We start from the raw sequence: 22,371 nt of genomic DNA on the forward strand, positions 1-22,371 counted from the left end.
AGGTTTTAACAAATCCAGGAATGCCCATGTACCCATCAACCAGCTTCAAAAATTATCAAAACGTTACTAATTTTGATTTATCTATTCCCTCCCACTCTTACTCTTCTCAGCACCATTGGAGTATTTTTAAGAATCCCAGGCATCATGTTATTTCACTCACACTTGAATATTTAACAGGTAAGATCTACTTATAATAATACTATCACACTTGACAAAATTAACAATTCCTTAATATCACATAATACCCAGTTCATATTAAAATTCCCCTAGTTATCATTTTATTTAATGTTTGCAATTATACCTTGGAGTTTTCTTTTTCTGTCCTTCTAGTCACTCATTTGGTCAAATTCCTTCTTTGTTCTTTTGCTCAGTCATTTTTAGAAGTCCTTCTATAGTCCCCTTAGTCTCTATTCTATGTATATGTGTATATTCCTATTGTGAAAGTAGCAGTCAAACCTATACTTCTCTATAGATACTCAAATATTTAGAAATATTTCTTAAGTGTTTTTTTTCATCAATATGGACATATGTAATATCTGAACAGGCCATTCTGTCCCTTGTATCACTGCTGTCATTCATTTCAATTACATATAGACATACATACATATATATTTATACGTTTATATTATGTAATATATAAAAACATATTTTATTATGTATATTTTAAATAAGCTTAATCAAATATCTTATTGGTATTATTCTGAACGGTCATCTTATAATGAAGAATAAGAAAAAAAATTTAATTTTACCTTCACACATTCCTTCTTTGATGTTCTTCCTTACTTTATACAGATCCAAGTTTCTCACCTATATAATTTTTCTCTCTGAAGAACTTTTAAAATTTCTTGCAAGGCAGGTCTACTGATGACAAATTTCCTTATCCAAGAAAATATTTGCATCTCCTTCGCTTTTGAAGGATAATTTCACAAGGTACAGGATTTTAGGTTGGTGAGTTTTTTCCTCTTAACATTCCACTCTCTTCTTGCTTGCATGGTTTCTGAGGAGTACTCAGGTGTAATTCTTATCTCTGTTCCTCTATAGGTATTTTCTTCCTTCTGGCTTTTTTCATGATTTTTTATCTTGATTTTTTATACTTTGAATATTTTATGCTTAGGTATAGTGTTTTGTTTTGTTTTTTTTTTGCCACACCCACGGCATGTGGAAGTTCCTGGGCCAGGGACTGAACCCATTGTGCCACAAGGGAACTCTTATATGTCTACGTACAGTTTTTTTTGGCATTTATCCTACTTGGTGTTCTCTGAGGTCCCTGGATCTGTGGTTTGGTATCTGACATTAATTTGAAGAAACTCTTGGTCATTATTATTTTAAATATTTCTTCTGTTCCTGTCTCTTTCATGGTATTCTCATTTTGTGCAACAGTTGACCCTAGAATAACACAGGATTAAGGGTCCAACCCAGCCTTCTGCACAGTCAAAAATCTGCATGTTAACTTAACACTCCTATACAGACAATTCCTCTGTATCCACAATTCCATATCTGCAGATTCAACCAATCTTGGGTTATATGTACTGTATTTACTATTGAAAAAAATCCATGTATAGTGGACTCAGGCAGTTCAACCCTGTGTTGTTCAAGAGTCAACTGTATGTCATACCTTTTAGAGTTGTCCCACAGACCCTGTATATTGTTTTTTCAGTCTTTGTTCTCCTTGCTTTCCAAAGATTCCATTGCTATGTCCTGTAGCTGAGATTCCTCAGCTGTGTTGTCTTCTAATAAGCCCACCGAAGGCATTCTTCATTTCTGTTACACTATTTTTAAACTTGAGCATTTCTTTTTGGTTCTAATATGGATTTCCATTTCTCTGTTTACACTGCCCATCTCTTCCTGCACAAGAAAAGTTTATCCATGGATCCCTTAGCACACTAATCACAATTGTTTTAAATTCTCAGATAATAAGATTTTTCACTACCATGTCTGTTTCTGATGTTCGGCCTATTCCTTCAAATTGTGTTTTTTGGAGTTCCCATTGTGGCTCAGCCAGTTACAAACCTGACTAGTGTCCATGAGGATGCAGGTTCAATCCCTGGCCTCACTCAGTGGGTTAAGGATCCAGTGTTGCTGTGGCTGTGGTGTAGGCTGGCAGCTGCAGCTCAGACTTGACCCCTACCCTGGAAACTTCCATATGCCACAGGTGTGGCCTTGAAAAAAAAAATTGTTTTTTGCCTTTTGGTATGCCACATAATTTTTTTCTTGATAGCCAGACATTCTGAACCAGGTAAAAGAAACTTCTGTAAATAGGCTTTTAGTAATGTGGTGGTGAGAAGGGAAAAGTTTATGGTCCTGTGATTAGGTCTCAACCTTTTAGTGAGCCTGGGCCTATGGACTGTGAACTTCATAAATTTGTTTTTTTCTCTCCCCTTAGGTGCAACAGAATGGCCAGAGTGGATCAGTATTGGCTATTTCCCTCTCCTCAGGTTAGTTAGGCTCCAGCTAATCTCCCCTGAGGAAAGAACTTGTTAAGAACTGAGTGCTCTTACATATTTCAAAATGGTTCCTTTTCCCTTCTCTTCACCAGAACTATGAGAGAATTTTTCTCTGATATTTACTATAGGAACCTGGTTGAGCCCCTAAGGTAAATCTCACAATACTGTGAGCACCCCCCACCCAATCAATGACCAGGTTCTCCTAGAGTTTTAAATTCTCAGACTTATCCACACCAAGCCTCCAGAAATTCATCAATTATAGTTCAGGTTTTCTGACCCCAGCACTGGTTCCCACAGGGGTTTCTGCTCCTTAGTCACTGCTTCTGTATGACATGACTCCCTGTATTTGCCTATTTGTCTCTCCAGTCTTGGGGGTAACAGTTTTCTCTGTGTCCTCCCCTTTCTCACTGATCCAAGAATAGTCGATTTTTCCATCTGTTCAGCTCCTTCCTTGTTAGGACCAAGTAGTGACTTCCAAGCTCCTTACATGTGAAACCAGAAGTGAAATGTGTGTTTTTAAGTAAAAACACAAAACAAAACAAAAGACATGAATCATCTCAATAGACACAGAAAAACAATCTGACAAGATCCAACATCCATTCATAATAAAAACCTTCAACAAATTAGGAATAGAAGAGCACTTCTTTAACCTGATAAAGCCCATCTATGGAATACCTACAGTTAACATCATATTTAATGGTGAAATATACTTTCCCACTAAAACCCAGTGCAAGATAAGACTGTACATTCTCACTACTTCTATCTGCCATTGTACTCAAATCTAGCCTTGGCAATTTGGCAAGAAAAAGAACTAAAAGGCATCCAGATTAAAATTAAGAAGTAAAACTGTCTTTATTCACAAATGACATAGATCTTATATATAGAAAATGCTAAGATATCCACTTGGGTGGGGCGACTACAAGAATAAAGAAGTTCAGCAAGATTATAGAAAGATCAAAGGATACAAAAGCAATACACAAAATCAATTATATTTCTACACACTAGAAAAACAATCCAAAAATGAAATTGAGAAAATAATTCAAGAAGAAAAAAAGAAAACAATTCCATTCTCAATAGCATAAAAAACAACTTAGGAATAAGTTTAACAACAAAAAAAAAGTGCAATTCTTGGACGGTGAAAATAAGACATTGTTGAAGGAAATTCTGAAAGATTTAAAGAAAGAGAAAAATATCCCATGTTCATAAACAGGAAGGTTTAATATCACTATGATGGCAATACACTCCAAACTGATCTACAGATTCAAGGCAATCATATCGAAATCCCTGCTAATTTTTTTTTAACAAAGGCTGACCTAAACTGATCCTAAACTTCTTATGAAAATGCAAAACACAAAGAATAGCCAAAACAATCTTGAAAAAAGCACAAAGATTGGAGACGCGCACTCCTACAAACACACTACAAAGCTACAGTAATCAAGACGGTATGGTACTGGCATAAGGACTGACATACAGATCAATGAAATACAATTGAGAGTCCAGAAATAAACTCAAACATTTACGGCTAATTAATTTCTAAGGAAGGCGACAGACAATTCATGGGAAAACAACAGTCTTTTCAATAAATGGTGCTGGAACAAGTGCATATCCATGTGCAAAATGAATTTGAATGCTTACCTCACACCATACATAAATATTAACTCAAAATGGATTACAAACCTAAATTTTTTATCTTTTTAGAGCTGCACCTGTAGCATATGCAAATTTCCAGGCTAGGGGTCAAATCAGAGCTGCAGCTGCCAGCCTATGCCATGGCAACACCAGATCCAAGTCACATCTGTGACCTTTGTCACAGCTTGCATCAACACCAGATCCTTAACCCAGTGAGCAAGGCCAAGGATTGAACCCACATCCTCATGGATACTAGTCGGGTTTTTAACCCACTGTGCCACGATGGGAACTCCCACAAACCTAAATTTAAGTTAAAATTACAAAATCCTTAGAAGATAACAAGAAATAGGGAGTTCCTTAGTGGTCTAATAGAGTTAAAGAACCAGAATTGTCACTGCTGTGGCTTCAGTCACTACTGTGGTACAGGTTTGATCCCTTGCCTGGGAAATTCTGCATGCCAGGCAAAAAAATTTTTAAAGTTTAAAAAAAAAATGAGTAAATCTTTGGGACTTTGGGTTAAGCAAGAACAACACCCAAAGCAAAAGAAAGAAAAAAATCTGATAAATTTGTCTTTATCAAAATTAAAAAATTTTGCTTTTCAAAATGAGTTCATTCTCATATTTCCAATTCAAACTTAATATTGCAGAGTTTCTACTTAGCTTTCTTGCTTTTATAAGTGTGTATCTTCTAAACTGAAAATCTTGGTTACTGACATTGCTATAATTACATATATTTTATCTTAATATAAATAGTGGTAAAATTACAATACCAACATTTTTTAATAACAAGATAACTCGTAGTTCCCATTGTGGCCCAGTGGTTAATGCATCCAACTAGTATCCACAAGAGAACGAGGGTTTAATTCCCTGCCTTGCTCAGTGGGTTAAGGATCTGGCATTGCTGTGAGCTGTGGTATAGGTCACCGAGGCAGCTCAGATCCCACGTGGTTTTGACTGTGGCATAGGCTGGCAGCTACAGCTTTGACTGGACCCCTCACCTGAGAACCTTCAAATATCACAGATGCGGCCCTAAAAAAGAGCAAAACATAAATAAATAAATAACTGAATGCAATTTAAGATTGCTTTGCTGCTCTTCTTTTCCTAGGATGTGGCCCACTTACAATATAGTCAAAATACAAGGATTTAGTGATACTAAAAATAATTCCTTGTGTGATTATAGCATGAACTTAATATAGTCAGGTTCATCTGTTTTCAATTTTTAAGTATTGCTTTGTTCTTTTCTTTTTGATCTAATTTTGTTTCATAATTACATTATACACTTATGTGGTTTCAAGAAACATTCAGATAAATCCTAACTTTCATTCCTGTCTCCTCTAATCAGTTGGTTCCCCCTACTCCATTAGTTACCACTTTTATTAGTTTTTGGTCCATCCTACAATTGTTTTTTGAAAACCTGAGGAAATTCACACACATACCCATTTCCCCCATTCCTTCTATAAAAAAATAGCATACTATAATCCCTGTCCATACCTTGCTCTTTCACATAATGTATCCTAGAAATAACTCCATGGCAATATTAGCTATCTTCCTCAAACTTTTTAAACTAAATAGCAGTAATTCACTGTGCAGTTACACCATAATTTATTCAATTAATCCCTTTCTGATGAGCACTTTGATAATTTTTAGTCTTGCTATTACAAATACTGTTGTAATAAATAACCTTATTCCTGCTTCATTTTGTACTTTTTGCTAGTGAGTTTTGAGACAGAATCCCAGAAGTGGGATTGCTAGTCAAAGGATAAATCATACAGAATTTTTCAAGACATTACTAACTTCTCCATGAGGTTGTTCATTTCTAATAATCTTTTCACTGTTGTCCATTTTTGACCACCTACAACTCATTCTCCATTGTATCCTATAAAATACAAAATGGATCATATTACTCTTCTGTTTAAAATTTCAATGGCTCTTCACTGCATTAAGAATAAAATCCAGGAGTTCCCGTCATGGCACAGTGGTTAACGAATCCGACTAGGAACCATGAGGTTGAGGGTTCGATCCCTGGCCTCGCTCAGTGGGTCAAGGATCCGGTGTGGCCATAAGCTGTGGTGTAGGTCACAGACTCGGCTCGGATCCTGCGTTGCTGTGGCTGTGGCAAGGCCAGCAGCTGTAGCTCCGATTAGAACCCTAGCCTGGGAACCTCCACGTGCCGCTTGTGCGGCTCTAAAAAAAAAAAAAAAAAAAAAAAAAAAACAAAACAAAACAAAAGAATAAAACCCAATCTTTTCAAAGTACCTGTAAAAACTTAGATGATGTGGATCCTTCCTCTGTGTATCAGTTAGCATTAGGTTTGGCTATATGATGAAGAGAATAAAAGCAAAAATAGCTTCAACAAGATAGAAGTTTATATCTCTAAGTTTGGAAGAGACCATCCAAGGCTGGTATTGGAGTACAGCTTCAAGAAGTCCTTAGGGTACAAACTCTCTCCAGGCCATGCTCTGACATTACTGGGACCTGACCCTCAGCCCAGTGACCTAAAGCAGCTAGAGTACCAGTCATTATGTGTTCCAAGCAGCAAAATTGGAAGAGTAAGAAAAGGGCAAGGGGTACATGCCTGCTGTTTTTTAAGGAAGATTCCTAGAAGCTCTGCATGACACTTCTATTTATATGCTATATGACTTAGTCATACATACCCATAAGAAAGGCTAGAAAGTGTCATCTTTGTTCTGGGCAGCCACATGTCCAGCCACAAATTAAGAGACATAATACCATGGAAGAAGTCTCTGCTGCACAACCTCTTTAGCTTCATCTCATACTACTCCACCCTTATTCACCATAATCCAGCCACACAGATTTCCTTTATTCTTCAAACAACCCAAGTTCTTACCATCTCAAGGCTTTTGCTCTTGAAGTTTCACCTGAATAGCACACACTTCCTCAGATCTTCATACAGCTCATCCTCTCTTATCATGCAGGACTCAGCTCAAATGTCACTTTCTCAGAGACCTTCTTTGTCAATTGTATATAAAGTGGGCCCCAACCCACTCACCCTTTGTCAAACTGCACTTCCTTATTTATAGTATTTATCTCCATCTGAAATTATTTCTTTTGCCTTCCTCTTCTCTAATATAATTTCCACAAGACAGGGATCTTTTTTTTTTTGTCTTCACTGTTACATCCCTTATTACCCAATACAATTCTAAGTGCACACTAAGAACTTAATATTAGTTTAATGAATGAATATCTGACTCGAAAGCCCCTCTTTTCTACCTCTGTTCCTAGTATATGTGAAATAATATGCCACTCCAGAAGTTAATATTTGTTTTTGAATGATAGAATATTAGTTACTTTCTTTCAAACAAGATTTAAAAAAAACACTGTTTTTAAAGTAAAACAAAATCCTCCTCTACTCATAGTTAATAAAAAGAAGAGTTTTAGATATGACATCTTGTGCAAATCTAGCTTGATCTTAATAGTTTTCATCTGTAAAATAAGAGTTGGTTAACATTAATTCACTTACTCTACAGATATTCACCACACACTGTGCTAAAGCAAAATTAAGGACACAAAAGTTAAATAATATAACTTCTGCCCACAAAAGAGGTTCACATCTGCCTTTCAACTCTACGATTTGTATGACTCCATATAATTGTGGTATAACCTTTATGCTAGAGAAAAGCTTTTAACGTCCCATTCTTGGGACGTTAAAGGCCTATCACCGAGACATTGATAAACAATTGCTTTGTTTTAAAAGTGAATATTTAATTAAACATTGCAGTAAGAATTGAACATTATTTTAAAAAAAGCATATTAGTGGCTTGAAAATATATAGTAATTTTTAGTTCCCTTTGAAGAGGATTTTTGACTGCCAGTTTTCTACCACAAAATGATGCTAGGAAAATGTCTGTAGAAGACAGAAATTCTCTCTTAATGCAATCTAAAATGCTTAAAATTAGGGATTAAAGTTTTTAAAGATGCAAAGAAGGAATATTCAGTATCGGACATATCTCATTTGAATGCTAAAAGTTTGAAATAATAAACATTACATTTTTTTTCCAGCTGTACCCATGGCATGTAGAGGTTCCCAGGACAGGGATCGAATCCATGCCACAGCTCTAATCAGAGCCAGAGAAGTAACAATGCTGGTTTCTTAAATGTTGAGCCACAAGGGAACTCCACATTATATACTTTTTAGAAAGAGGGTCAACAAATTAACAACTCAGCATGTTCTAGAGACTGGTAACCCAGATGACTAAGACTGTTACATGAGTGCCTGGCCGTGGTTCATTCACTTCCACATTCTCAGTTCTTCTAGCTTCTTCTTGGTTTTCATCTGGGTAACTCCAAGGCTCTGTGAGGAAAACAGATGCAGAGACAGATGCCCATTTCTCTCACAGTTCCTTTCAGCAAAGCAACCAGGCAGAAAATCAGTGAGGAAAAGGTATACAATCCATAACTTATGGTCCCCACAAGTCCTCACTCAATTTGAAAAATTGCCAGTTCTGTCAAATATGCCAATACTCCAATAAGGTATTTATGACACAAAATCTGAAAGAAAAAAAAAAGACATTTAAAATTAAAATATAATTACAATAAAGCAGTGTAATATTTGATAAATATTCTAGGCTTATTTTAAATTCCATATCTATAAACTAAGATATGAACATGAACCCAAACCATTGTCATTTTATGTTAAACAGATTTTAATGAAGATGACTGACTTTAATAAATTTATAATTTTATTTAATGATGCTTAGAAGGAATTAAAGACTAGAGTTCTTTTTTATCTTGGCTCAACAGATGAACTATCTGCCTAAGGAAAAAGGGGTATCTATGAACCCCTTGGACTTATATGCAAATTGAGTATTTACATTTTCTAGAAAGAGTTCCATAGCTTCCTTCTTCTCAAAGGGATACATGATTCCAAAAGTGTCTTGTGAAAACTAAGCAGAAACAGAAACCTGGTTAATACATTAATTTCAGACTTTGAGAGGTAGTACAGTGCTGTAGTTAGAAGCATAAGCTTTAGAGACAGATGTTTGGGTTCAAATTCCAACTCCACTTACTAGCTGTGTAATCTTGGGAGCCTACTTATCCTTTGTGCCACAATTTCTTCTTTATAACCTTTGCAAACAGGTTGTTGTGAAAACTAAATGAGACATTATGTGTAAAATGCTTAATAATGCTTGGCACAGTTAGTGCTTAATAAATGTCATCATCATGGCATTATTTGAACCTGGGAGCCACAGTTATTATCTTATGTAATTAAGAGAGGCTCTTAGAATAGACCAGATAAAACAGGACTACTCTTATATTCATAGATGGATAAGAGCACTTTTATATAAAGTTTTAAAATGTAGTCAGTTTACCAGTAGAATGTGAACACATGGAATAAAATTTAAAAATATATAAGGACATCATGAAATTGAATTCTAAGGTGACAAAATATACATTTCTTTCTTTATAATGTCAAGCTAATATGGTATAGTACAATCTTTCAAATTTATTCCTGCAAACCACAGTAAGAAATTTAATAGCATGACCTAGTACAAGCAAATTTATATATATATCCTTACCACATATGATACACTCTCATTTTTATATTTTCTATTCTATTTCTTTTGTTTGTTTTTTAAAACTGGTCTTGCCTCATCAAAATTATTTCCAAACTTACTGCTGCATTGTGATCTCTAGTTTGAAACACACTAATACAGTACTTATAAGAGTGTGAACTTCTTGGAACGTAAGAGATAAGTGTTTAAATTTTGACTCTTCCTTTATTAAGCTATCTTGCACATGTGACATAAACATATCTTGACTTAAGTTTCATTCTTTTAAAAATAAATGTTCGACAAAAACATCATTCAGAGTTCCCTGGTGGCCCAGCAGTAAAGGACTTGGTGCTGTCACTGCTGTGGCTTGGGTTACTGCTGTGGCACAGGTTCCATCCCTGGCCTGGGAACTTTCCCATGCTGCAGAAACCATACACACACACACACACAGAAAAACCCTTAACTACAGGGCTGCTCTAAAGATCAGACTTAAAGTATGTTAAACTCCTAGCACTGTGACAAGACCAATGTTAAATGAGTGTATACTGTGACTATATTTTAAGTATTGTATTAGTATAATATATTCAAATATATTTAGGTGCCTATTCTCAGTTTATTTCTGATACTTCTAATAAGGACCTCATAGAGAGTAAAACAATGTCTCTATTATTTCTTTCCCAGTAGAGATAGAAAAGCCTAAAACATAAAGATGATGTTTTAGTTCTTTGTTTCTACTGTAATTTTCTTTCTTTTTTTTTTAGGGCTGCACGCACCACATATGGAAGTTCCCAGGCCAGGGGTTGAACCAGAGCTGCAGCTGCTGGCCTATGCCATAGCCACAGCAATGCCAGATCCAAGCCATATCTGCAACCTACACCACAGCCCGTGGCAGCACCAGAGCTTTAACCACTGAGCAGAGCCAGAGATGGAACCCATGTCTTCATGGATACTAGCCAGGTTTGCAACCACTGAGCCAGAAGGGGAACTCCCTCCACTATGATTTTCTTATTTAACACACAAAATCCTGTTACTCTGATAATTATTTTTTATTTTTTGTTTTTTTTCTTCCTTTTGTAGCCACACACGTGGCATATGGAAGTTCCTGGGCCCAGGGACTGACCCGGAGCCACATCTGCAACCTGTGCCACAGCTATGGCATTGCCAGATCCTTAACCCACTGTGCTGGGCCAGGGATTGAACCAGAAACACCATAGAGACAAGCTGGATCATTAATCCACTGTGCTATAGCAGGAACTCCCAATAATTATTTTATTTAATTAAAAAATTTTTTTCTTTTTTTTTTTTTTTTTTTGTCTTTTTAGGGCCGCACCTGTGGCATATGGAGGTTCCCAGGCTAAGGGTCCAATCAGAGCTGTAGCTGCCAGCCACAGCCACAGCCACAGCCACACCAGATCCGAGCTATGTCTGTGACCTACACCATAGCTCACAGCTATGCCAGATCCTTAACCCACTGAGCAAGGCTAGGGATGGTTTCTTGTCGGATTCATTTCCACTATGCCGTGACGGAAACTCCCCAATAATTATTTTAAGTGGAGGACAAGAAGCAATTCTGAAAGTTTCAAAGTTACTACAGAATAATTCATTTTATTACCAAAGTCTATAACATATGGTTCCTTCCACTATAAAGCTGCATCTAGAAGGCTGAAGACTTTTTAGTAAACCATTTATAAAGCACAAAATAAAATCTCTCTAATGCCTTGAATTGGCAGATATTCTAATATTTCTTTTTTTTTTTCTTTCTTTCTTTTTTTTTTTTCTTTTCTTTTCTAGGGCCGAACTCGCAGCATATGGAGGTTCCCATGCTAGGGGCTTAATTGGAGCTGTAGCCACCAGCCTACACCATAGCCACAGCAACTTGGGATCGAGCCACGTCTGCGACCTACACCACAGCTCATGGCAACGCTGGATCCTTAACCCACTGAGCGAGGTCTGGGATCAAACCCGCAACCTCGTGATTTGTAGTCGGATTTGTTAACCACTGAGCCATGACGGGAACTCCCCAATGTTTCTTAAATGAGGTTCACCTTACATTGTAAAAACTATGCAACAATAAGGAAAAATTACTTAGCTAGATTCACTCAAACTAACCTTTATTTTTCCATCAGTATGTGCTGAAGCTACAGACGTTGAAACACGAACCAATCTTGTGGCTGATAAGTGAATTTTGAAATGCCTATGGAAGTGTGAATAAAGGCAGTCCATGAATAAGTCAACTTCCTCCTGGGTAACTTCCCCAGGTGTTTTGTGGACACTGTCCCACAAAGCTTTTGCATCTTCTGGATGTATGGCATAAGAAATGTCCAGACTTTGAGGGCTACAGGGTACAGACCAAAGAAATTCAGTAGTAGCCATATAACGGTCCATTTTGCATGCAGTCCACATAGCAGCCATCCAGGAAAGGTTAAATGCGTTGATTGCTAAGGGACGGAAATAACAGTCAAAAGTTTTCTGAAACCAGGTTCCAACTATTGCTGTATTAGTCTCTGCTCCATTTGCAAGGAATAAGGGTAGACAGGTGAAATCTTCTGAAACAGTCTCAAGAAGACTGTCTCCAAATATACAGCAGAACCAACCAGTCCACAACACTTTACCTTCTCTGTGCTCAGATGGCAATTGTGATTTTGATAGAATCTATGAAGAAGAAAAATCATTCATTAAATTCAAAAGTTACATTTGTACTCGTACATTTATTTCTAAAAGTACATTTTCTCATTTAGTTTTGGGTTTGTTTTTCTTTCTAGGGCTGCACCCATGGCATATGGAAGTTCCCAGGCCAAGGGTTGAACTGGAGCTATAGCTGCCAGCCTATACCACAACCACAGCAATGCCAGATCCCCGACCCACTGAGTGAGGCCAGGGATCGAACCCGCATCCTCACAGATACTAGTTGGATTGGTTTCTGCTACGCCACAACAGGAACTCCTAAAAGTACATCGTCTCAACATTAATAAGTACATTTAAAAATAAGATTATGTTGTATAACCACCAAAAACCACACAGGGAACAGTCTCCCTGATCATTCCTAAGGTTTATCATGTTATTTGACCTTTTACCTAGTACTCCTATTAGGATATGGTAAATGGCAAGATCTTGGTGCAACCAAAATTCACAAAAAGGATGCCAATATGGTATAAGCAGTACAGTATCCTGAAAAAAACTCAAACTCTCAACTCTAAAGTAAAAGGGACTGGGAGTTCCCATCGTGGTGCAGTGGTTAACGAATCCGACTAGGAACCATGAGGTTGCGGGTTCGGTCCCTGCCCTTGCTCAGTGGGTTAACGATCCAGCATTGCTGTGAGCTGTGGTGTAGGTTGCAGACGCAACTCGGATCCCGAGTTGCTGTGGCTCTGGCGTAGGCCAGTGGCTACAGCTCCGATTCGACCCCTAGCCTGGGCACCTCCATGTGCCGCAGAATCAGCCCAAAGAAATAGCAAAAAGACAAAAAAAATAATAATAATAAAATAAATAAATAAAAAAGTAAAAGGGACTGTTAAAAGGTCACCAAATCTAAAGTGCTTGAATTATTCCACTGAGGAAAGCATTACTATTTCGTAAGGCAGTTCTTTCTACCCACTTAAAATATTCTTTCATATGTTAAGTCACAGAGTTTCCAACCACTAGTCCTGATTTTCTCCTTATGTGAATATAGATGAAATCAATCTGTCTTCTGCAGAGAAAGGCCTTCAAATATTTGATGATCCCTATCATATATACCACCAACTTTAATATCTCCAGTTTTCTCCACCATGCCTCCTATAACATACGTTCAAGTTCTTATACTAACTGGACACTCTTCTCTGAAATTCATCTGCATGGGAATCATTCATAAGAACATAATTATTTCAAAAATGTATGATTACAGGAATGTCATCATCATCAACCTAGATTAATATAATCTTAGACTACAGGTAGTTTTCTGGTTTTTAGTTGACAGCTTTACATAAATTAGCTCTACATACTTTTTTTTTTTTTTTTTTTTTGCTTTTTAGGGCTGCACCCATGGCATATGGAAGTTTCCAGGCCAGGGGTCGAAACGGAGCTATAGCCACCAGCCTACACCACTGTCACAGCAATGTCAGATCTGAGCCTCATCTGTGACCTACACCATAGCTCATGGCAACACCAGATCCTTAACCGACTGAGCGAGACCAGGAATCAAACCCACATCCTCATGGATCCTAGTCAGGTTCATGAACCACTAAGCCATGAAGGGAACTCGCTCACATACTTATTTTCGCTGTTAATAAGTAAATCCCCCCAATCTATATTAAGGCAATGAACTTATCCCTATTAAAATTTTAATCTCTTTAGATTTGGCCCATTGTACCATCCATTTAGATCTCTTAGAATCTTGGTTATAGGTTCCAAAAGATAGAGTAATCCCCTCAAACTTTAAATTTGTCAATTGCACAACAAACATACCTTACAGATATTCAAAGAAGTTTAAGTTTGACCTGATAAGGTGAAGATCACAGCCCTATACTATATCCCTTTAGAGATGATAATTTAAACAATTACTTTTACCATTTTTCTCCTTTTTCAGGAATTTGAAAGTTGTAAGAGAATTAAACTCAGATATAGTATGTCCATCACATCTTCATAACCTATGAGGTCTGTAACCCTGTCAAGAAATAATATTTAGGAGTTTCCGTTGTGGCGCAGTGGAAACGAATGCAACTAGGCACCGTGAGGTTGTGGGTTGATCCCTGGCCTTGCTCAGTGGGTTAACGATCCGGCGTTGCCGTGAGCTGTGGTGTAGGTCCCAAATGCAGCTTGGATCCGCGTTGCTGTGGCTGTGGCGTAGGCTGGCAGCTACAGCTCCGAGTGGACCCCTAGTCTGGGAATCTCCATATGCTGCAAGTGCAGCCCTAAAAAGCCAAAAAAAAAAAAGAAAAAGAAATACTATTTAATCTAAAAATTATTAGGACACTCTACTAGAAATTCAAGAGGTCGTTTCTATTCATCACAAGAGTATTTGCTTGCCTGATAACATGCAAAGCATATAACTTCTTTAGGCAACAACTGTTCCACTTGACAGAGACAGCTAATTACCTACCTACCCAGTATCTACTTTTCTTCCACAATAATATAGTGCTTTTACTTTGGGTGGCAAAGTATCCACTAAAAAAATTGTTCTAGTCTCCCTTCCAAATGGGATGTGACGAGAAGTTTTTGATCTCACCAACTCTCAAGATTTCATTAAAGATTTACTTGGTGGCAGGCATCCTGTTTGCCCTTCTCATCTTCCTCCTACTTTTTGCCTTAAACTTACACATCATATTAGAGCTCTAGGAGACAACTTACATTACAGTGGAACCATAACGATGGAAGCCATGCACCAAGGATGATAGGGAAGACAGGAGGAACTTAGATTATTAATAATTTCTTGAAGGGAGTTCCTGTTGTGGCTTGCAGAAACGAAACTTACTAGTATCCACGAGGATGCAGGTTCAATCCCTGGCCTCACTCACTGCGTTAAGGATCTAGCATTGCCATGAGCTGCAGTGTAGGTCACAGACGCAGGTCAGATCCTGCCTTGTTGTGACATAGGCCAGCAGCTGTAGCTCCAGTTCAACCACTAGCCTGGAAACTTCCATATGCCATAGGTGCAGCCCTAAAATTAACAAAAAATTCATGAAGCATTTACCAGTCTCGAATGGCTTACTTCCAGACACTTTTTTTTTTTTTTTTTTTTTTGCCATTTCTTGGGCTGCTCCCTTATCACATGGAGGTTCTCAGGCTAGAGGTTGAATCAGAACTGCAGCCACCAGCCTACACCACAGCCGAAGCAACTCAGGATCTGAGCCTTGTCTGTGACCTACACCACAGCTCAGGGCAACGCTTGATCCTTAACCCACTGAGCAAGGCCAGGGATCGAACCCACAACCTCATGGTTCCTAGTCAGATTCATTAACCACTGAGCCATGACGGGAACTCCACAGACACCTTTTTTGTAAAACAAATAATCCTCTACTATCTTTAATTAACTGTTATTTAGACTTTTTGTTATATACAACAGAACCTAATCCCAGTAATCCTGAGATCCTTGCCAATACCCATGATCTACATGAGGAGTCAATAAACCTTTTCTACAGAGGGCCAGATGGTAAATATCTTAGGCTTTGCAACATACTCTACTGTTGTAGCACAAAAGCAGCCATAGACAATATATAAACAAATGAAAATGGTTCTATTCCAAAAAAGCCTTACTGACAAAACCAAGCAGCAGGCCATATCTGGTCTGTAGTCCATAATTTGCTGACCTCTGATCTATACAAAAAAATAAAATTTCAGCTGTTTCAGAATGTGTCAATGACTAAAATGAGTTAACAGCAGAAAATGTAGCAAGCATAAATAAAATAGATCTGGTGTCTTAATAAATCAAAGCATAGTCACGTTACTTTTATACATAACGTGCATAGAGTAAGGAATGTAAAATTTTACATTTCTGAAAGTAACCTGCTGTGATTTATCACAATATATAATGATGTTACTTTTTTGCTAAAATTCTACTTCTAGGAATTTAATCCCAGTAAAAAACATAGAATTATAAGGATATATTTATAAAAATGTAGAATTCCTAATGACATGAGTAACAATCTACAGCACTGATTATTAGTAAAAAAAGGCATAATGGGAGTTCCTGTCGTGGCTCAGTGGTTAAGGATCAGTGGGTCAAGGATCTGGCATTGCCGTGAGCTGTGGTGTAGGTCGAAGACGTGGCACAGATCCCGAGTTGCTTTGGCTCTGGCAGAGGCCAGCGGCCACAGCTCCAATTCGACCCCTAGCCTGGGAATCTCCATATGCTGTCAGTGTGGCCCTAACAGACAAAAAAGACAAAAAAAAAGAAAAAAGAAAAAAAGGCGTAATGAAAAGTATGGGCGATTAAGGATCTGGTGTTGCCATGAGCTGTGGTGTAAATTGCAGATGCGGCTCGGATTGTGCATTGCTGTGGCTGTGGTAAAGGCCAGCAGCTCCAGCTCCAATTTCAACCCCTAGCCTGGGAACCTCCATATGCTGCCAGTGCAGCCTAAAAAGACAAGAAAAAAAAAAGGTATGGGTGATATGATCACAGTTTTGATACAGACACTCAAGAGATATATGCAGGTTCATGACGGAGTCTGTAGTTTCCTTATAATGTCTTTGTCTAGCCTTGCTATTAGCGTAATACTCGTCTCATAGGATGAGTTAGGAAGTATTCCCTCAGCTTCTCTATTCTGAAAGAGATTGTAGAGAACTTCCTTAAATGTTTGGTGGAATTCACCAGTGAACCCATTTGGACCTGCTGATTTCTGTTTTGGAAGGTTACTAATTATTGACTCAATTTCTTTAATAATTACAGGCTTATTCAGATTGTCTATTGCCAAACTGATGTATACCAAATGTTAAATTGGGGTTTTTAACTTACTTCATACATTTATGTATTCTCTAAGATTTCTAAAATAAACACGATTATACTGTAATATGAAAAAAAACTATTAAATTTGGCCATATCTAATTGCTATAATTTGGTCAACAACACATGAAACAGGTTATAAATCACAAGCTTAAAGAATTTTAAAAACAGTAAGAAAATATCACAATTTCTAAACCAAGAAAATGAAGATTCTTTTCTCCTAAGGAGCAAGTACTGCTTATATAACATACCTGGACAAGAAATGCTTCAGGGTCTTTCTGTGTTCCTTTCATTCCTAAGAGAGTAGAGAAAATCACTTTGATGTTGAAGTCATCTCCCACTTCCACAGCAAGTCCTTTTTGCTTTTCAGCAGCAATAAATGCATTCAGAAGTTTAGAATACTCTTTGAAATTAGTATAGGAGAATTTATATAAGGGAGTTAAACTATATAAAGTCCATTGTTTATGCAGAAGGAATGCAACCCTTTGAGGATCAACATCTTCCTAAAAGAAAAAAAAAAAAAATCAAGACAAAGAAAATGTAAGAATTAGGAAACTTTAGTAAATAATACCTTAATCATAGTACTTTGAATATTTAGTACAAATCTATTCCTGGGTGTACCTGATCTTTGCACTCCAGCCAAACTGGAGTTTGCAGGACTCTGAAGAACCCTGCACAGGTCTTTGCATCTGCTACACCTTCCTTTTGGAATGCTCTTCCCAGGGTGTTCACATGGCATGGTCCTTTCTTTCATTCAGGACTCTGCCCAAATGTCACTCAAAGACCAACCCCTCTAAAGCAGCACCTGCACCAATTCCTCCAACTTTGCCACTTTTTAAAAAAATTTTTTTATTATAGTTGATTTACAGTGTTCTGTCAGTTTCTGCTACAGCAAAGTGACCCAGTAATACATATATACACATTCTTTTTCTCACTTTATCCTCCATAACTTTGTCACTCTTTATCTCCTTAACATGCTTTCTTTTTTTCACAGCTTTTATTACTATCTGACATTATGTATTTGACTTTTATTGTCTTCACTTTTAGAGTGTGAGTTTGATGAGAACAGGGATTTTGCCTATTTTATTCACTACTGTATCTCTAGCACCGAGAACAATGTCATCTGGAACACTGTTCAATACCTATTAGATGAACAGTTATGTTTCACTTTTAGAAACATCAAATTAAAGATTTTAAAAACAGTAACTATTCTTGAAGTATCCAATTTGAATGGTTTTAATTAAGTAATTTCTAAAATTGTTTGGCAGTGGAGTTCCCGTCATGGTGCAGTGGTTAACGAATCCGACTAGGAACCATTAGATTGCGGGTTCAATCCTTGGCCTTGATCAGTAGGTTAAGGATCCAGCGTTCCCGTGAGCTGTGGTGTTGGTTGAAGATGTGGCTCGGATCCCGCATTGCTGTGGCTCTGGGGTAGGCTGGTGGCTACAGCTCTGATTTGACCCCTAGCCTGGGAGCCTCCATATGCCGAGGGAGCAGCCCTAGAAAAGGCAAAAAAAAAAAAAAAAAAAAAAATTAAAAAAAAAAAAAAAAAAAAAAGGAAATTGTTTGGCAGTAAACTCAGTCCATCACTCTAATTCAGTAGATTAATTAAAAAAGATACTTGGGAGTATTTTGGCCAAGCACCATTAGAATCACAGAATCATCAAAAATAAAAACACTTGGAATTCCCATTGTGGCTCAGTGGGTTAAGAACCTGACATTGTCTCTATGAGGATGCGGGTTTGATCCCTGGCCTCGCTCAGTGGATTAAGGATCTGGTGTTGCTCCACACTGTAGCATAGGTCAAAGATGCAGCTGGCATCCAGTGTGGCTGGGGCACAGGCCCTAGATGCAGCTTGATTTCGACCCCTAGCCCAGGAACTTCCATATCCCACAGGTGTGGCATTAAAAAGAAAAAAAGAAAAAAAACCACTTCATTTATATTGGCCCTGTGACATCACATTTTTGGCGGTCTTCACAGACACTCCCACATAAGCTCCTAGTTGTATCCTGAATTGAATTTTTCTATAGAATCTATACTTCCTGATGGGAATTTTCAGTTTCCAACCATCTTTTGTAATTTCACCACAGTTGTCCACTTGACAAAAAATATTTGTTCTGACTAGAGTAACTCAGGGAAAAGTTATAAACTATTTTCTTATTACTATCAAAAGATTAGGTAAAACTACTTGTATCAGAGAAAAGAAAACACTGAACTGGACATTCCAGTCTTTAATTTATATACAATTTCTGTTTTCCTGTTAAGAACTATCACTTTCATTACCAACACTAGTAATTTCTCTTTAAGAAAGTTTTCACAAAGAAGCAGAATTTTTCTCATTGTCCCAAAGGAAACTAGACCCATGACACAGACAAGAAAACAAAGTTACAAAGAAGGTGTGAGTGATTGATTAGCCAGACTCCTTGCTAAGTGACTCGAAACTACATACCAAACTTGTATTCACTAGAACTTAATTCCATAGTTAAATTTTTAATGTTATATTCAGGGTTTAGAGTTGTTTATGAATGATCAAAACAAAGCATGTTGCCACCAGACAAATCTGGGATAATTAAAACACCAAAATAATTTTGTAAGAAATTAGAAAAATTTGAAAAATAGGAACTCATGAATCCATACTGATAAATAGATAAATAAATGGACTAGAAATGCAAATGGCCTACAATAGAATGCCAAAGGCTGGCTGATAATTATGGAGCAAATAGAGATGGAAAAATCATTATATTGCAACCATTATGATAAAGATGGGACCAGGCAAAAAAAAAATTCAATGGATAAAGGAGGTTAAGTGTAAGACGAAACTTTGATGAGACACAAGATGTTTGTATTTGTATTATCTTAAATATTTGTATTAACTTAAAGTGTCTCCCCATAGACCACTTGTTAGTTACAGCGGGGAATAAAACAGTAATTGAGCAACAACTTGACAGGATGATTAAAATTAACATCACCTATGTGCTACTGGATGTTATTCCCCCAAAAGAACACAACAGCACCTATACAGTATTTCACCCAGCAAACACGTAACTTCAATCTAAAGAAAATATCAAATACCAAATGAAGAATATTCTCTTTTTAAAAGGGAAGCAAGAGAAACATTCTTCAAAAATGTCAATGTCATAAAAGACAAAGAAATGTTGTGGAACCATTCCAGAATAAAGAAGGTTAAAAGATTTATGGTGGAGTCACCGTCTTGGTGCAGCGGAAACGAATCTGACTAGGAACCATGAGGTTTTGGGTTCGATCCCTGGCCTCGCTCAGTGGGGTAAGGTTCCGTCGTTGCTGTGAGCTGTGGTTATGTCGCAGATGTGGCTGGGATCTGGCGTTGCTGTGGCTCTGGCGCAGGCCCGCAGCAACAGCTCTGATTCGACCCCTAGCCTGGGAACCTCGATATGCCGCGGGTGTGGCCCTAAAAAAGACAAAAAAAAAAAAAAAAAAGAGAATTTCTTAAAAAAGCAAACAAACATATGGTACTGACAGTGTGAATAATTGTTTGTTTTAGCTGTTTCTCATTTATTTTATTACTTGAGGAGTATGATGACACAAAAAAATACTATAAATAGTAACAAAAATTGAAAAGTTTTGTTCACAGACATTCTCAATTATTGGTAACACAAAGAAATACAAAAAGCATACCTGCTGTTGTGAACACTGGGGGATTTTCCTTCGAGGTGGAGTTGGGACAAATGAAGTCTGCTTCCTGACTGATTCTAATCGCTTCTGCAGAGGGGTGGCACCTATAAAGTAATCTTTAAGCCTTAAAGACGCACTCTGTCTAGGAGTCGATTCTGCTGCATCATAAGAATCCATGGTCTACATAGAAAGAAATAAAGCCAGAATTCTAAACATTAAAAAGTTAACGGATGCTCAAAGTTTCGCTGATACCTCTCCCTACTATAAAGGAATTCTCGGAGTTCCCTTCGTGGCGCAGTGGTTAAGGAATCCGACTAGGAGCCATGAAGTTGCAGGTTCGATCCCTGGCCTTGCTCAGTGGGTTAAGGATCTGGCTTTGCTGTGAGCTGTGGTGTAGGTCGCAGACGCGGCTCGGATCCCAACTTGCTGTGGCTCTGGCATAGGCTGGCAGCTACAGCTCCGATTAGACCCCTAGCCTGGGAACCTCCATATGTTGCGGGAGCAGCCCAAGAAATTGCAAAAAGACAAAAATATAAAAAAAATAAAGGAATTCTCTCTCTCCCTCCCACTCCCTACACCCAAACACGTGCCCCCTACCCCAGAATGCTCATTACCCTATTCCTCATGCCTGTCCAGTTTGCTTCTGCTAACTTTTTTATTCAACCTACTGACAGTTAAGCCTTCTTCTCTGGACTCATCTGACTGACTAAATCCAATTCACGCTGCAGGTTTCATCCCTTCAGGAGAAGCTTCCAAGTATCCACAGAGGAGTTAGCTCTCCAGCCAATTCCTCCAGCCCTTGCAGTTCAGAACACAACTTAGCTGTTTTTCTTGTGTTACGTCCGTGAAGGAAGGGACTCTGACTCAAATCATTTTTGCACACCTAAATCCAATCAACCCAAGCCAATGCTGAGCCCAATGCCAAGATATCAAAGTATCTAAGTACTCTAAAGATAACGACCACACAAAACGTCAAAATATAAAGTTTACTGCCAAGCCTGGACCAATAAAAAAGCATCTTACCCAAAAAATGCCGTAATAACGCTGTCAACCATTCCCTTCACGAATCATTCTTCAAGTCTGTATCCAACTACGTTGAGACTGAAATCCTCTGAAGTAAAAAAGCCGCCAAAACGACAGCTAAAATAAAGTCTGGAGGAACCTCTTTCTAAAGTCCCTCTAGTTCTACAAGTGGGTGCACGACCGACACAGACGGGAGCAGCAACAAGACCTCCGGCTCCCTCAGACGCCAGCCGAGCCCGAGACTTCAGGCCGGAAGAACATTTCCGCTGACCCGGCCACCCAGCTCCGTGATCCTCGCTCCTGAGGAGTCGGCTGCTGCCCGCAGAGGCAGCGGGGCAAGAGACAGTGTGTGCCAACTCGCTTTCTCCACCTGAGCCTTCGGGGGCCAAGGCCAGCTCTGAAAAGCCGCCGCTGAGAAGCGGCAATTTAGCGTCAGCCGCCGCCTCTGTTTAAAATCGTTTCCCGACTCGCTCTGCGGCCGGACGCAGGACGTCTCCGTGGAGCCTATTCTAAGCCGGCGAAGCAACTCTGGTCCCCATTTTAACTGAGGGCACGGGAGCGCACTAAACATTGGTAGCGTTCGCGCTCCTAATTGCGCAGTGTTGCGCTCCGTACGTTACCACCGGCACGAAGCGTTCCTTCAAATTTCCGCCCATAGTGAAGATGGCGGAATCCCCCTGCTCTGATTGGTTGA

At 38.3% G+C, this 22,371-nt stretch overlaps 1 protein-coding gene across 1 annotated transcript; it reads right to left on the reverse strand.

The window, feature by feature from the left end:
• On the reverse strand, window positions 3,272-22,226 carry CENPL (centromere protein L). The gene is made up of 5 exons (XM_003357541.4): window positions 21,678-22,226; window positions 20,658-20,834; window positions 17,254-17,505; window positions 11,695-12,237; window positions 3,272-8,581 (listed from the first exon to the last, which is right to left on the reverse strand). The coding sequence occupies exons 2-5, from the start codon at window positions 20,829-20,831 to the stop codon at window positions 8,510-8,512; spliced, it is 1,041 nt and encodes a 346-aa protein (XP_003357589.1). The 5' UTR covers window positions 20,832-20,834; window positions 21,678-22,226; the 3' UTR covers window positions 3,272-8,509.

Source organism: Sus scrofa, chromosome 9 (assembly GCF_000003025.6).
Source record: "Sus scrofa isolate TJ Tabasco breed Duroc chromosome 9, Sscrofa11.1, whole genome shotgun sequence".
NCBI lineage: Eukaryota > Metazoa > Chordata > Mammalia > Artiodactyla > Suidae > Sus > Sus scrofa.